Source organism: Microchirus variegatus, assembly GCF_963457635.1.
Source record: "Microchirus variegatus genome assembly, chromosome: 16".
Taxonomy (NCBI): Eukaryota; Metazoa; Chordata; class Actinopteri; order Pleuronectiformes; family Soleidae; genus Microchirus; species Microchirus variegatus.
In genome coordinates, this window is record NC_139817.1 from 13,818,631 (window position 1) to 13,833,743 (window position 15,113).

The 15,113-nt window shown below is 39.3% G+C and overlaps 1 protein-coding gene across 1 annotated transcript in view; it reads right to left on the minus strand.

The window, feature by feature from the left end:
• astn2 (astrotactin 2) overlaps positions 1-15,113 on the minus strand; it is a gene marked incomplete at both ends in the record, with an annotated part of 321,802 nt that overhangs the window by 149,496 nt on the left and 157,193 nt on the right. The window contains 3 exons of the mRNA XM_083902351.1: positions 432-506; positions 1,137-1,221; positions 12,866-13,033. Of these exons, the coding sequence (XP_083758477.1) occupies positions 432-506; positions 1,137-1,221; positions 12,866-13,033 (328 nt within the window). The remainder of the gene's footprint in view (positions 1-431; positions 507-1,136; positions 1,222-12,865; positions 13,034-15,113) is intronic.

Here is a 15,113-nt window from a genome sequence, read left to right on the forward strand (position 1 = left end):
TTTGATAAAAATACATAAACAGACGAGCATTATAAAACCCTTACAAAAAAAAAAAAAGAAATGGACAGCTGGCCGATACCGAATGTGTCCTTTGAGCCTTGTACTTGTTGAAAAATATCACACACAATGACCCCATCAAGAATGTGAAGTGTAACCAAAATGGCAGTAAAAGCATTTGAAAGGAGTGCGGCCTGGATTAGCCCTTTGGCTGTTTCTCCAAACAAGAGCCCACGGGTGAGACTTCACTCCAGCACAAGGTGCATTTGTGTGTCCGCGCGACTGTGTCGACGTATATCTTGCAGGATGCTTCTTCTGTAAGGTCTGTCACAAACACTCATGCATAATATCAAGAACGGCGACATGCAGAAGTCCTGCACTCTAAAAAAAAAAACAAAAAAAAAGAAAAGAAAAGAAGAAGAAGAAGGACTCACCTGAAGATCCTCTCTGGAGCTTGCTGCCCTGTAACTAGGTCATAGCCTTTCTCCAAGTTAGCGTACGGCCATGGACTTGACATGTGGCCACACAAAGAAAGAAGAGAGACACACGTAAGACCATTGCTACATGAAAACAAATAATGATGTTGAAAGTAAAAAAAAAAAGAAAAGAATGAAAAAGAAGAACAATACGATATACTTTTGTGCAGAAACCAAACCTGTGAGACAAAGCCAGTGTCAGGAAAAAAATGGCTTATTTCACTTGTATTTTTTGTTGTCGATGGCTTTTCCTCACACTATTTCCACTCCCTGCCCTTTTTATGACTCTTTCATGTCATTACACACGACAACATCCCACCTACCTCTCCCCTCCGAGTACCTTTCCCTCATCAAAGCCCGATTCATCAAGCGAACAGACGACACAGGGCAATTTTTGCATGTCTTAGCTCATTTACAACAAATTGCTAATATTTTACATCTGGTGACCATTTCTAACGCCTACATTAGGTTATATATTACTGATTGATTGTCTACTCGAATTTCCATTCCTTTTAACACCATCAGCTCACTGAGTCTGGTTAATCCATCACAGTGAACGTTTCCCCTTTCATTTATGGAAAAGTAAATATTCAGGAGCAAGGAATGTGTTTTAAAAGAAATGTGTTTTATATACGAGTGGGGGGGGGGAGAAAAAGTACCTACCCTTCATTGCGACCCCAGACGCTGCGCAGGCAAAGGTGTTTATGGACAGGATCGGGGGAATAACCCTCGTGACAGCTGCATTCTCCTGTGACAGAGACAAAAAAAAAATGGTTTGTGGATATGTTTTCATCATCAATGAGTGCCTTAAATGTGACTTTGGCCTTGAAATTCACTAGAGCTGTATCAAGTCAGTGGTTGCGCCATGCTGGATTATTTCCCATCGAGTCAAACTAAAGGCGCTGGTATACGACGTCCACGCACAGCTAGCATGGACCCAATGCGAGGGAGCTGCAGCATCGTTCTCTTCTTCTTTGGTAGGAATGCGTCCGATTCCCTGCGTCCAGACTTGTTACCGCCACCTGATGGTGAAGTGAGATACCACAGGATCCTGACGCACTTTGGCGCATGTGAGTGAAAGTATACCAGGGCCTTTAGATCACTGTGTGAAATACAGGGGGGTCTGGGGGACTAGACCCCCCTGATTAACATTCAAGACCCCCTTAATGCCTCAAAGGCAACATTTGAGGCGGGTCTAAACAGTGTAATTGGATTTTTTTTTTTTTGAAAGGTTTTTGTAATTTCAGTTTTACATATGATCTCTATTCATAATACACTTTGCATGTTTTCTTATCCTTTATAACCAGACAACATGTACATTATTATATAAAACTACGGAAAACATGTACCACATTTTAAGGATATTGTTAACAACATAGCTTTTGAAGCTGAATTCAGAAAATACAGTGGGTTTCTGGTTGCTCTCGCACTCACTCTCACTGAAAGTCTTTTTTATTCTCGCAAAATTATTTTGGTCTATGAGAACTTTGTGTATTGTTACAGGATACAGGTTTTTTTTTTCTCTCACTTGGCCGCAGAGATCCCACACTGCAGTGAGCCAACGATCAACTCGGATGATAGAACAGCAGCTTTGTTTTTGGTGCATGAAGCTGCCAATCACGCAGCTCAGGGGCACCGTTTACTTTTTTTTGGCTAAGGGGGCCCGATTGCTTCACCAGCTATGTTTTAAAGTTGCTGTCAGAGAAATATTTTTGACCAATATATGTGTTAAAGAGATCCATATTCTGACAGCTATCACTGGTATCATAGGTCTCTCAAGTCTCGTGGATCTGCAGGTGAATCCAGGAGAAACTTAGTTAAAAGAACCCACATTTTGCTGCCAAGTAATGGACACCAATATTTTAATTAGCGCTGGCCTTAGTTAGTGCACATTAACGCATGACACGTTTCCATGACAACTGACCGGAAAAAAAGATGTGTGTGAGGTCATGTTTATGTATTACAATTAGTCTCTTAAGCAGCGCTAAACTTTAAAAACAGAGGCACACATACATATTTGTGGTGCTGTTCTTTTCATTTAATAATCAGACCGCTTCAGGTCAACTGTCGGCGTGAAAGGAGCTTACGCAGCTAACGAAGCTAACGGAGCTAACTGGTAAACGGTGCCTCGGCACATAAACATGACGTCACGCACGTCTTTTTCCAGTCAGTCGTCATGGAAACGTGTCATGCTTTAATGTGCGTTAGGGTTGACGCCGTTAAGCCCAGCACTAATTATAATACATCCTTGTATTGTTTATTAGCAAGTACCTAAAGTGAGTGGTATAACGTGCGTGAGCAACAGATTCTGGAACATGATTTTAATGCAAATCTAAAAGGCAAAATGTGAAGAAAAAAAAAGAAAAAAGAATCAACTTTATATCTCTCTAGGACAGAGCTCAAGATGACAGTGACCAGGACGGTCAGGATTAGAAATTAGCATATTCAAGGACCAGCTCAAGTTAAACGGTTTGGAAATAAAGTAAGAGAGTCAAGGTTGAGATGGTTTGCTCATGTGCAGAGGAGCGATAGTGATTATATTGGATGAAGGATGTTGAAGATGGAGCTGCCGGAAAAAGGAGGAGGAGCAGAGGAAAAAGAAAAATCTGCTAAAATCTGCAGTATTTTCAACAAAAACATGGCTAAAATATTCACAAGTTGCCCTTAGCACAGGGTCTCTGCAGGTTTCAACAAGTCAAATTTAAGACTTTTTAAGACTTTTTTAAGACCATAATGAATACAATTTAAGACCCATTTCATATCCGTACTGGCAAAAAAGTATAAAAAAAACAAGAAGGAAAATTGGAGCCACAAATTGTTGAACTTGAATAAAAGTAAATTAATTAATTAGGGCTGGACGATAATGGCAAAAATAATAATCACGATTAATTTGATTGATATTGAAATCATGATTAATAAACACAATTATTCACTGATTTCAAAACTTGAGTATTTATTGAACCACCAAAACTCAACTTTAAATATAACTTAAAAGAACAGCCAGAAATACAATTGTAACACATAAACAAGTAAAATAATAATAACAACAGTAAATTAAAAATAATGATAGCAATAAAGACACAAATAAAAATAACTGCTGCATAACTTGCAAAAATTTACAACATGCACTGACAACACTAATAACACAGGCAAAATCAAAACAAAATACTTCAGCACAACATTTATCATACAGGACTGGAAATGTTTACGTGACGGCAACACGTGACGCTTGTCCAAAGTCTTAACAGTCTTGAATCCTGGGTTTGCTTACGGTACTGATGCGTCCTTCACTACCGTACTTTTTAATTAACGTCACAGCCTCCGCTATCTCTTGATGTCTGCGGGACGTGGTGGATATGGAACGGCATTGTAAAGAGTGTCCTTAATAGAGGACTGTGTTGGAGCCTGGTCATAGACACGACAGCGCGAGAAACTTTGCAAAGAATTGACTTTTGCTCGACGTCAAATTGAAGCCGAAATGTTTCCAGTTAACTGACATTTTCCTACCTTTGTTACCTTTCTACCTTTTCAAACGTTCGCTCCTATTATTGATCCACACACGTCACTTGCTAGCTGCAGCTGCATGTAACACTGGTGCATTCAATCGTTTTTCTTCAATTATAAACTTTTTATGATCGTTATGATCGATTAAAATTCGATTAATCTTCCAGCCCTAACATTAATAGATGTTTAAGACCTTTAAAAATTGTATTTAAGACCTTTTGTGAGATTTTAGGAGAATTTAAGACATTTTAAGGCCTTACATTCAAATTATTGGATTCAAGACTTTTTAAGACTTTTTAAGACTTTTACTTCTTTTTACTTCTACTGTGCTTCACCACTGCTGGGTTTATTTAGAGAGGGTCATTTTAATGTGTTTTATGAAGCTGGAGCTTTATAAGTGTCAGATGTGGAGCATGTGATGAGCGCTGCGATCGCCATGCCTTTTAAGTGGATAGAAGCAAATGTAAAATATTAACTGGCAATTTACCAAACATTTCAATTAGCACTGCCCTCAAAATAAATTCTACCCACTGCTTTCAGTTGACCTACGGAGGCATAGCACTGGAAAAAATGTGTAATGGCTACCTAGACAACACCATTCACATTTTATCACCTCGTCTTTAATAATTTAGTGGTGGACTTTTGCAGGCTCAAGATTCCCTCATGGACCGGTGCATCACCAGGTTCTTGCCACGGAGAAGAAACAGAAATGCAAGTTATATTTTGCTCGTGGCTTTTCAATGTGACCTTTTTTAAATGAGCAAGGGCTCTTGAAATGGCTCCACTTTAAAAAGATTTTAAAAACATTTTGAATAAAAGATGAGGAGAGTGTGGGACAGGTTTTTGCATTAAAATTGATCATTTTTTTCCCTCGTTTCTTTCACAGCAGCATATTTCTTGGAAATTTGAGAGAGCTATAACAATTTCAGATTTGATCACCAATGTATATCTATTATATATATATATATAATTCAACACTTGCCTCCAAAGAATGACATAGAAGTATTATTTGATCAGCAGGACAATTTTTATTTCTCAGTCCCTTCCAAGTCTGTGACACACTATTTTAAAAAATAAAACACTTTTTCTGATGTTATCCCCCTGCGGTTATGGTTTTGCTACATTCACTCTGGTTTAAGAACAACCACAGTGACAGGTTATTGAAACAGGAAGCAAGTAAAAGTCGCCCAATTTAAAAAAAAAAAATCCATCTAAAACTGTTGACCCATCCGCATGCCCTGACCCCTTTAGTCCATTTCCTCTTTTGCTCCCGAGAGCCGAGAGAACGGGGGCAAAAGAGGTAATGGAATGAAGGTCATGAAAGGTCATTTAAGTTGGCTTTATTTCATTGTTTTTTTTAAGACTCTCAGACACAACATGTATCCTCGTAATCACAAAAAAACACACTGCACCCCCATTACCCACAGCTACTCTTTAAATACACATACAGTATAAGCTAGTTATAATTAAGTCTCCCTGACTGCCAGAGGCAGTGTTTAGTAAAATCCATCTTAAACATGTGCAGTTAGGTCATGCTCTCTCTCTCTCTCTCCCCTTCTGCTTCTCTGTATATCTGTCTCTCAACTCTCCCCTCAGTCTGCCAGAGGCTAGAATTGGCATTTTCATTAAGAGTCTGGGCTAACAACAGTGACCCAATGTGAGATTTGCTCCCTACATATTCGAGGGGAAAGACTCGCATAGCAAAGTCTGATTAGTTTGGAAAAACTGCCTAATTGCACCTCTGATAAATTGCAGAGGAGAGTTGGGATCTGGCTGAATCAGGAGTAACAACGACAGGACAGAGCCGTCTGCTGACAGAAGCAGAAGCTTCAATTTGGTTTGCAATGGAACATCTATTGGCAAGGAAATTAAAAAAAAAACAATTGTGCACCACTAACAAACAGTTTGAGTTAGTCTAGAATCTAGCACCAGCAACAGGCGTTAGGGTGGCCATATGTCCGGCTTCAGGCCCTGACAGTCAGAATTTACGATACCCTGACCAGTGTCTGTCACAGGTCAACATCTAACATCAAATAGGTCTGATTTATCATTGGTTAAAAACATACACTATCGTTCAAATGTTTGGGGTCATCGATACATTTTTTGTGTGTTTTCCATTAAAAGTCACACTTTTATTCATCAAAAGAGTTGTAAAATAAATAGGAAATATAGTCAAGACATTGACAAGATTAGAAATAATTATTTTTATTCAAAATAATAATTTTGCCCTTTAGTCAAAGAACCAGCAAAACTGTTCTCAGCTGTGCTAACATCATTGCACAAGGGTTTTCAAGGGTTTTCTAATCATCCAAAAGCCTTCTAACGTGATTGGCAAACACAATGTACCATTAGAACACTGAAGAGATGGTTGCTGGAAATGGGCCTCTATACACCTATGTACATATTCCATTAAAAACCAGACGTTTACCAACTTAACAATGTATAGAGTGTATTTCTGATTCATTTAATGTTATATTCATTGAAGAAAATAGCTTTTCCTTCAAAAATAAGGACATTTCTAAGTGACCCCAAGCTTTTGAACGGTTAGGTAGACTTAAATTGCTGTGTTTCCAATAGCGCGACTCTATTCACCTCAGCACGGCACAGTTATTTTGCTTTTCCCATTAGCAATAGTACCTGGTACTTTTTTTTTTAGTACCTGCTCAGAGGTTCCAAGTGAGCTGAGGTGAAACTATGCGTGACGTCGTCAGACTGAGGCACAAGAATCAAACTGTAGATTTAGCTAAAAAGAATCCTGGAAACATACCTGCATCTCCAAAATTTAGCAAGGAAATCCTCAATATTTAACAGAGGAATCTGGTACGTTTAGCCGGCTGCGGCTAACGTGACGGAAATGCAGAAATGTGTAATTCTGAATGGTCAAAAGAGCAGGGCTTTATCAGCAAAAGTACTTTAGTGAGTTTTGCACTATTTTTCGCCGTGCCGTTGATGTAAGCACTCGTGGGAAAGTTGACATTGAAAACAACAGATGCGCCGCCGGTAGCTCTTCGATCATGTTTTTTCGAGAAGCTTGCAGATGTATCAGAAGTTCCTTTGCAACAAAAAACCCGGTTATTATTAAAAGCTGGTACTATAGCTACTTGTTTAAAGGGACAATATGTAGTATTTATGGGTTTATATTACCCAAAATCCACTTTTGTATACATATTATGTGCTCCTGCATTGTCTAGTCGCTGTATAATATTCTTTGTTTCATTTTCGTAGTGTTTCAAAAAGTCATTTAAAATAACATGGTCGCGGGCCGCGGTTGCATTGCTACTGTTAGCAGCGAGACGCCATGTTTCTGCCGGAGCCTGTAAGGACAAACGCGAGAACAAATCAAGCGTCTCTTTACTTGTAGCGGAAGTCCCGCCTCCTCTCTCTCCGCTTCGTCTGCTACGGCCGCGGTAGCTCGCCCTCTCCCTCGCCTCACGAACCTCATCTGCTGACACGGAGAAAGACGACGAGGACGACATTTGACCAGCTGCGGATACCGTAGCGCTCAGGGAAGGGAGGGGGTGAGCAGAGCAGCAGGTCTTTGTTGTAAATTTCAGCCTCTCCTCTAGATGTCACTATAAACTACTTACTTCCCCTTTAAGTACTTCAATTCCTATATATTCCTCTTTGGTGTGTTGGTGTTTGCTAGCTTGGTTGGGCCCAAAAATAATTGGAATCTTACTCACACAAACAAGACCGCCTTTATCAACGGAATAAGATGCTTTTGAATCTTGAGCAACAGTCCACACACTACCGAGTGCACGCGTGTGGGCAGGGAAACAGCGATTGCCTATGAATTTTGCATGGGTCATTAAATTAGATGTGTTGATTTCATAGAAGCAGTCGAGAAATATATTGTGTTGACCGGACTGGAAGCTGCAGAAAGAGAGAGAGCGAGAGAGAGACATTTAGGAAATTCCATCTTGTTTGAGATGAGGTGCACCCGCCCGGAAGCGCAGTTTGCCTGTAATCTGCAAAACACCTTGCGAGTAATCAGTGGAGTGTGGCTCTTTTCTTTACGCAGAAGCATTTAAGGGCGGATCAGGCAATTAACAGGAAGAGATATGCCTGCTTAATTACATTCCACTGGATTAACTAACCTTTGCATAGCCTGCAAGCATCAGTTGTGTGTGGCAGTTTTGCTGCCTCTTAAAATCCGCTCCAGACCTATTAAAATGTTGTGGCCAGGAAGGGAAACTTTAAAAAAAAAAAAAAAAAGCAACTCGCTATCCTTCAGAAAGCTCAATAAGTAGTAGACAACTGGTGTTGAAAAAGTACACCAAAGAGGTGTTGTGCTGAACTACTTAATATAATAATAATAATAATAATAAAAATAAAGAAAACCTTAAAAAAAAGAAGATTAACTGGCAGTAAAAACATTGCAAGTAGGGGACAGGGAGTTGTGATAGTGTGATCATTAAACTTGAACTTCAATGTGCTTTGCAGACTTACATTTGGCTGCCGTTTCCTCGTGATACTAGTGCCACCCATCTGCTATGTTACTAGTTTGGACCCATTTCCTCTCTGGTGGCTCATTGATTTATGTTTTATAAGCCATATTGTCTTTTATGTGTCTTTTAGTATTCCAATCTTTTAATATTTAATTTAATAAAAATATATAATTAATTTAATCCCGTTGCATTAATTATGCGTACTTGTTAAAATTAAAACAGTAAAATCAGCCAAAATGTGTTTGGTTCAGGTGGAATCACCAGTTTCCTTCCAGTTTTTATTACCCCCCTTTTTATTGAAACAATTTAGCATGTTGGTATTCTTCTTATTTGTTTCTCCTTAAGTTATTCTGAAAACTGAACTGAACTGTGTGAGCTCTCTGTGCTGATTTAATTTGATTTAATGAATCCGTCTGTTTCAGGTTTGTTTCAGGTGCTAATTGAATGTTTTCATGTATGCACGTCTGGCCCCCGAAGTGCATGAATAACGCGGGTTAATTCAGTGATTGCAGAACTTACGCTTGACCAATTAGAACATGCTTTTCGGGGCCTAATGAAACATGGAATCACCTGCAATTGGAAATGACCATTTGATGACAACAATTATCTCACAGGTCCCTCTCCTGCAACACTGCGGCCAAGGTCTCTCCACAGGCTCACACACTAACAGAGCACAATGCACATAACACCGTCCTGTCCTAACACCAATATTACAATGCCAATAAAAATTTGTCACTATCATGTCACCATTGTGGCCTCCTTTCATTAATGCTCTCTATTACGGCGCCTTTGTTCTAAATCAAGAGCCAATAGTGGGCACTCGTTTTGAGAAGACTATTCCTTCCTCTACTCCTCCTGAATTACTCCTGTTTCGCGTTATAAGACCTCACTGTAGCCGCATGTGTGATTTCCATTTCAGGTATAATGGTGTAGGTACATGCATAATTTAAAATTCCATGAGAAGACGCCATTCTGACCAAGGACGACGGGCAGAATAAACGTCAACTGATATTAAACAGTGTTCATATGAGTGTGTGTACAGTATGCCCTGGATGGATAACACAGAGTTGTAAGTTAACACCCCAGCAGTTTCACTTCCAATTAGGTGAGGATGAAGGAGCCAGGGACACATAATGTCAAATGAAGAAAACAAAGGCGGCTCAGGAGGTTCACGAGTCTTTATGAGGTTAGTTATTATGATCGATGGAAGGGCACCGTAGGCAATCTATTCCTCCTAAATCAGACGTATACGAGATAGGATGGATTAACTTACAACAAATAACAAAGTGTTTACTTGACTCATCATGTTATAATGGCTCCATAATCCATTTCACATTTTAATTGAATCGCCATTGTCTTCTACATAGAGATAATGCTATTATATGTAACATTGTTTCATTAAATTTGTGGTTTTAAATTAATTTACAGGGAGATTTTATTACATTTTTTTTTGTCCACGTCCAGCTCTTTCAGCATTATCAGCTTTTAAAAAAAGATTTCCCTTTTCCCCAGCCTAGTTATAGATAACTGAATCTAGAGACAATATTCCGCAGCAGAAAGTCATACCATTCGTCTCTTGACCTCCATCCTAACAGCTGAGTTAAGGAGTGGAGGTGGGAGCTAGAGAGGATTGATTGTCCTCCAGGCCCCGGTCCAGTGACGCAGAGACTGGTAGTCAGCAATCACAGCCAACCAGTGTGACATTGAAGCAGCAGGGAGGCACACATGCGAAAGAGGTAGCGTGTGATAACTCGGTGAAGTGATTGTGATATTCACTTGTGAAATAAAGGCTGCATGGGGAGACCGTGTCAGCAGTGTATGTGCCCGTACTGTGCATTGTGAAAACGGACAGATGTGATGGTTGAGCTGTTTGAATTAGGGCTGTCAAAGTGTTAACGTGTTAATCGTTGCGATTAATACAGCGGAGATTAACACGATAGAATAATTTAACGCAGTTAAGTTTGTTTAGTTCTGGTGTATGCTGGTCTCTGACATGAAAGCTGGGAATTGCCTGCAGACAGTCATAGAGGAGAGACAGAGATTGTTGGGCAGAAGTATAGCTGAAACAATTAATCGATAATCAGTTTGAAGCTTTTTTCATTATTAAACCAAGATTTCTCATTGGTTTAGCTTCTTAAATGTGAACATTTTCTTCATTTCTTTGCTCCACATAACAAAAAATCATTAAAACTGAATCACTTAAGTTTGTGGACAAAACAAGAGATCAAGAACATCGTCATTTCCAGGTTTGACAAACACTGATCAATGTTTTTGTTTTTTTTAACATCTTATGACATTTTGTTGAACTTACGATTCATCAATTAATCTAAAAAATAATCGTAAGTTGCAGCTCTAGGAGGAAGGTTTCATTTTAAGAAGCTGAGAGACGGAAACATCGATAAAACAAAAGTTATATGCATTATGACCAATGGCGGCCTGTCCATAGAGGGCGCTAGGGCACTGCCCCACCCAAAAAAAAAGAAAGATGGGCAAATATTGCCGACACCAGCGCAGAAGGAACTCCTTGACAGCGCTAACGAGTGGCAAGTAAGTGGCAAACTAACCACTCTATAGGCACAGATAGTGTCCGTAATATGATGGCAGCTGCCTGGAGACTTCCATTTGGAATGCCTGAGAACATTCTCAGGTGTATTTTTTTCAGATGACTTGTTTGGCACTTGATAGGCCTCGAGTCCTCTTGAAATCACCGTGTGTTTACACATTCATTTAGTCAATCGAGACTAATCTAGATAAATGTATTTCAAAATGTGAGATTAATAAATTCATCTTTTTTATCCTTTGACAGCCCTAGTTTAAAGATTCTGATGATGTATATGCTGTGTATGTGGAACATCTTGTGTATCCACATATGGGTTTTAAAAAAGTAAAAGTAAATGAACTGTTTATTGGCGGTGCAATGAAAGCACTGAAGTAGTTTGTTTTGTGTGGGCCTTTCTCGAGAAAGCATGCAAGTGTTTGTGTGTGTGTGTGTGTGTGTGTGTGTGTGTGTGTGTGTGTGTGTGTGTGTGTGTGTGTGTATCACTGTTCGGAGCTATTCAAAGACAGCACCAGAAATAGAGGCTCTTTTGCACAGTGTAATTTTGCTACCAAATGTGAATGTGGTTCCCCCCTCAAGAGATGCAGCGTAGTAAGTGATCAAAAAAATATTTTTGCTGCTGGAGAGGACAAGTGTAAACGGAAATAAATGGAGACAAGGAGACAAAGGGAAACAAAAGTACTAATACAGTGAGAATGCTGAAAGTGCGGGGGAGAATTGAATTACAACCCTTACTGATCTTACAGCGCATAAACACACAGGGGCTGGTGCTTGCATAAATGCACATAAATTCAGAATCCACAAACGTAGACGTGCCAAGTCCAACTTTGGCATCTTAATGTGTACTGACTGAGTTGAGTGTCTGGAGCTCTAATACATTATGCATCAGCCCTCAACATGCCCTTGACCAGGGTGACATAAATTTCACATACATTACAGATGTAATCCATTCTAATGAGCTTATACTTTATCTGGTTGGGCACAGAATACGCGAGGGAGTTGTGCCAACCACGGAAAGATAAATATCACGCAGCAATCTCCGCTCTTGTTAATGTCTGCGCAAATATGCAGAATATTACACAAACCGACAACAATATGCTGGGGCCGTGCAGTTGTTTGTGAATTCCCTAGTTTTATTTGACACATTTTGATTTAAACTGCAAATAGAGTAAAGGCAAAGGAAGTATCAGAGGGCAGCTATGGATCGGTGCGTCGATAAGATTATGGAACACAGAATTATTTTCTGTCATACTAAAATCGTTTTTAACCCTTTAACACCAAGCATATCGTTCACGGCACATGTACAAGTGCACATTATCATTACTGTAGTTACGCAACGGTTTGCACTATCAGAAAAATTCCAATGGTTTCTGAAAGCTTAGAAGTTACACATCAAAGCCGACATGTGGTCGTTATGGAAGCTGAATCAGCTTCTTTGAGACCAGAGAGAAGAGAGTGGGAAGAACACCTGTACATAGTTTCCAATTTTGGCCCGTTTTAGCACATTGAGAGACTAAAAGACTGAAAAAAAGTGTTATTGCAAATATGTTTCATACTGTTCCAATTTCAAAATCTGTACAACTGCAGTGTTTTTCTAAATAAACCTGTTTGTTTTTCTTAATTTTAAATTGGTAAAACAGTAATTCAACACATTGGAATATTGGATATTGGAATTTTTTCTGGAAAAAAGCACTTGGTTACAGGTCATTCTCTGGTCCTTTTATGGTTAAATTAAGCAAAAAAAAAGGAGGTCCAGGCGAACATTTTGTGGGTTAGGTTAAAGGGCCAAAACAATGAAAAGAAATGAAAATAATAATAATAAATGTTGTTTTTTTTAGCAAATGAAGCCCCAAGTGTACACGTGTGTCTGTCGGTGCACTGACCTGTGTCTTGATCGCAAATCTGTTCGCAGGGCTCAGTCGTCCTCTGGCCACAGAAGTCCTGCACCCACTGTGTGGATGAGTTGGTCTGATAGTAGAGGGTGAGCTTGGCTGGGTTTAGCCAATTAGAAACATCCAAGAAGCTTCCCATGCTGACCACAAAACTACTTCCTGCAAAAAGAAAAAAAAACACGATAATGATTACGTTAGGTGGGCGGGGGGGGTGGTGTGGTCCCGTGGTTGCGTTATAAGAGCAACTGGAAAGTCGTAAATTGGTTTGTTTTCACTATAATATTAATTCCCTTCCTGACTAAGCTGAATTTAAATGAGAAAATTAAGACCTATAATGTGTGTATTGATGGGATTTCCCTGGTAATTGCAGCACAGGGGCTAAAAGGGTTTTCTCGAGTCAGTTGGTAAACACTATGCTCATTGACACTGATTTACCTTTCTTTCTTACTGCTCCCAGACCAATCGTTAAACTGTGATCACTGAACAAGGTTATCCCTAATTGATGCCAATGACTTTTGCTTCCATAGGGAGCTGGGGGAAGAATATGCCTCTGGTGAACACTGAGATTCTTACGCAGCTATATTTGCCGGAATGAGCTCCGTCATGGAAGGTGAACTTTGCAAAAGCATTGAATGAGTGTGCATTTCTGTGTCAACATTTAAAAAAAAAAAAAAAAAAGAAACAACAAATTGTCAAAGGAACAGAGACAATTGTGAGATTGAAAAATTATTCATTGTATCCTTAACACCATGCACAGTGATGGCAGTCTCTGGTGTTCTAGACAGGATTATTTCAAACAGAAACACTCAGACAGGAACAATTGAGCAATCAAACCTGAGTCACAGGGTAAAAAAACATACATGGATAATGGCTTGCAGTAAAGAGGAAAGCCATAAAGTAATTAGTCCACAAAAAAATGGTTGTACAGATACAGAAAAAAGCACCAACTTATTTTTCTATGTATTTATTTCGCATTTTTCTTTCTTAGAGGTAAGAAATGTATTATATTGAGCCGCAGAGTGACCGTGACGTGAGGTTAAATTGAAATACTGGCTTCACTGATAACAACGGCGCGGCCAGTATATTCACACGATACATTTTCATTTGCGGGCTGCAACCTGTATTTATGCTTTAGTTTTGGTTGTTTCCGTCTGTTGCGCCACCGTCCACCCACCCACCCCAATAACACAGCTCCAACACACACAATGCCAGCAGAGTAGGGTTGCCAACTTCCTGATAAGAACAGAAGAAAGGGGTGGGTGGAGGGTTAATAGAAATACTTGTATTTCTATGTGGGTAACGTTCCATCAACCACATATGAGTTTATAATAGATACAAAAGTTTATTATATTTTTGCAATCTTCTTTTACACTACAATGTCCTTATTTTTGAAGGAAAATCACTTTTCTTCAATGAATATAACATTAAATGAATCAGAAATACACTCTATACATTGTTAATGTGGTAAACGTCTATTCTAGCTGCAAACGTCTGTTTTTTAATGGAATATGTACATAGGTGTATAGAGGCCCATTTCTAGCAACCATCTCTCCAGTGTTCTAATGGTACATTGTGTTTGCTAATCGCGTTAGAAGGCTATTGGATGATTAGAAAACCAGTTTTAATGATTTCTTTGTTACGTAGAGCAAAGAAACCACTGTTGTACATATTTTACATACACCTTTTATTTTAGGTCTCATTTGGAAGAGAAATAATACATCAAAAAAATAATAAAAAAAATAAATCATGGTGGTCCTTTCTGGCTATTATGCCTGTAATATTATGGTCAGGGTAAAGGAACCACACACAAAACCAAAGAAAGAGAACATCACTGTCAAGAGAAGACAAATAGATTTGGAAGAATAGATATTGCAACAGCTTGCCAAGTTTGTGGAAGGCTCTCACTGTGATGCTTAAAAAGTAACCCCTAACTAACCTGGATGAATTGCAAAAAGCAAATCTGCTTATTGGAGTTGAGTGTGCAACAAGCAAGCGTTCACAAGACCACATCCTCACAGAGGCAGTGTTTTTTTTGTTTTTTATTTGGTTGTTTTTTGTGAACAAGCTAAGATATAACGCACAAAAAAATTTAAATCAAACGGAAATTTTGGGAAGGAGCCCAGCTGCTCCTGTGGACCTGCTTGAATCATCACAGACTGTTTTCCACAATTCAGCAGAAACACTGCCAAGATTGATACATGGGGGCGGGAGGGGGGGGGGGGGGGGGTGAAGATGTGCT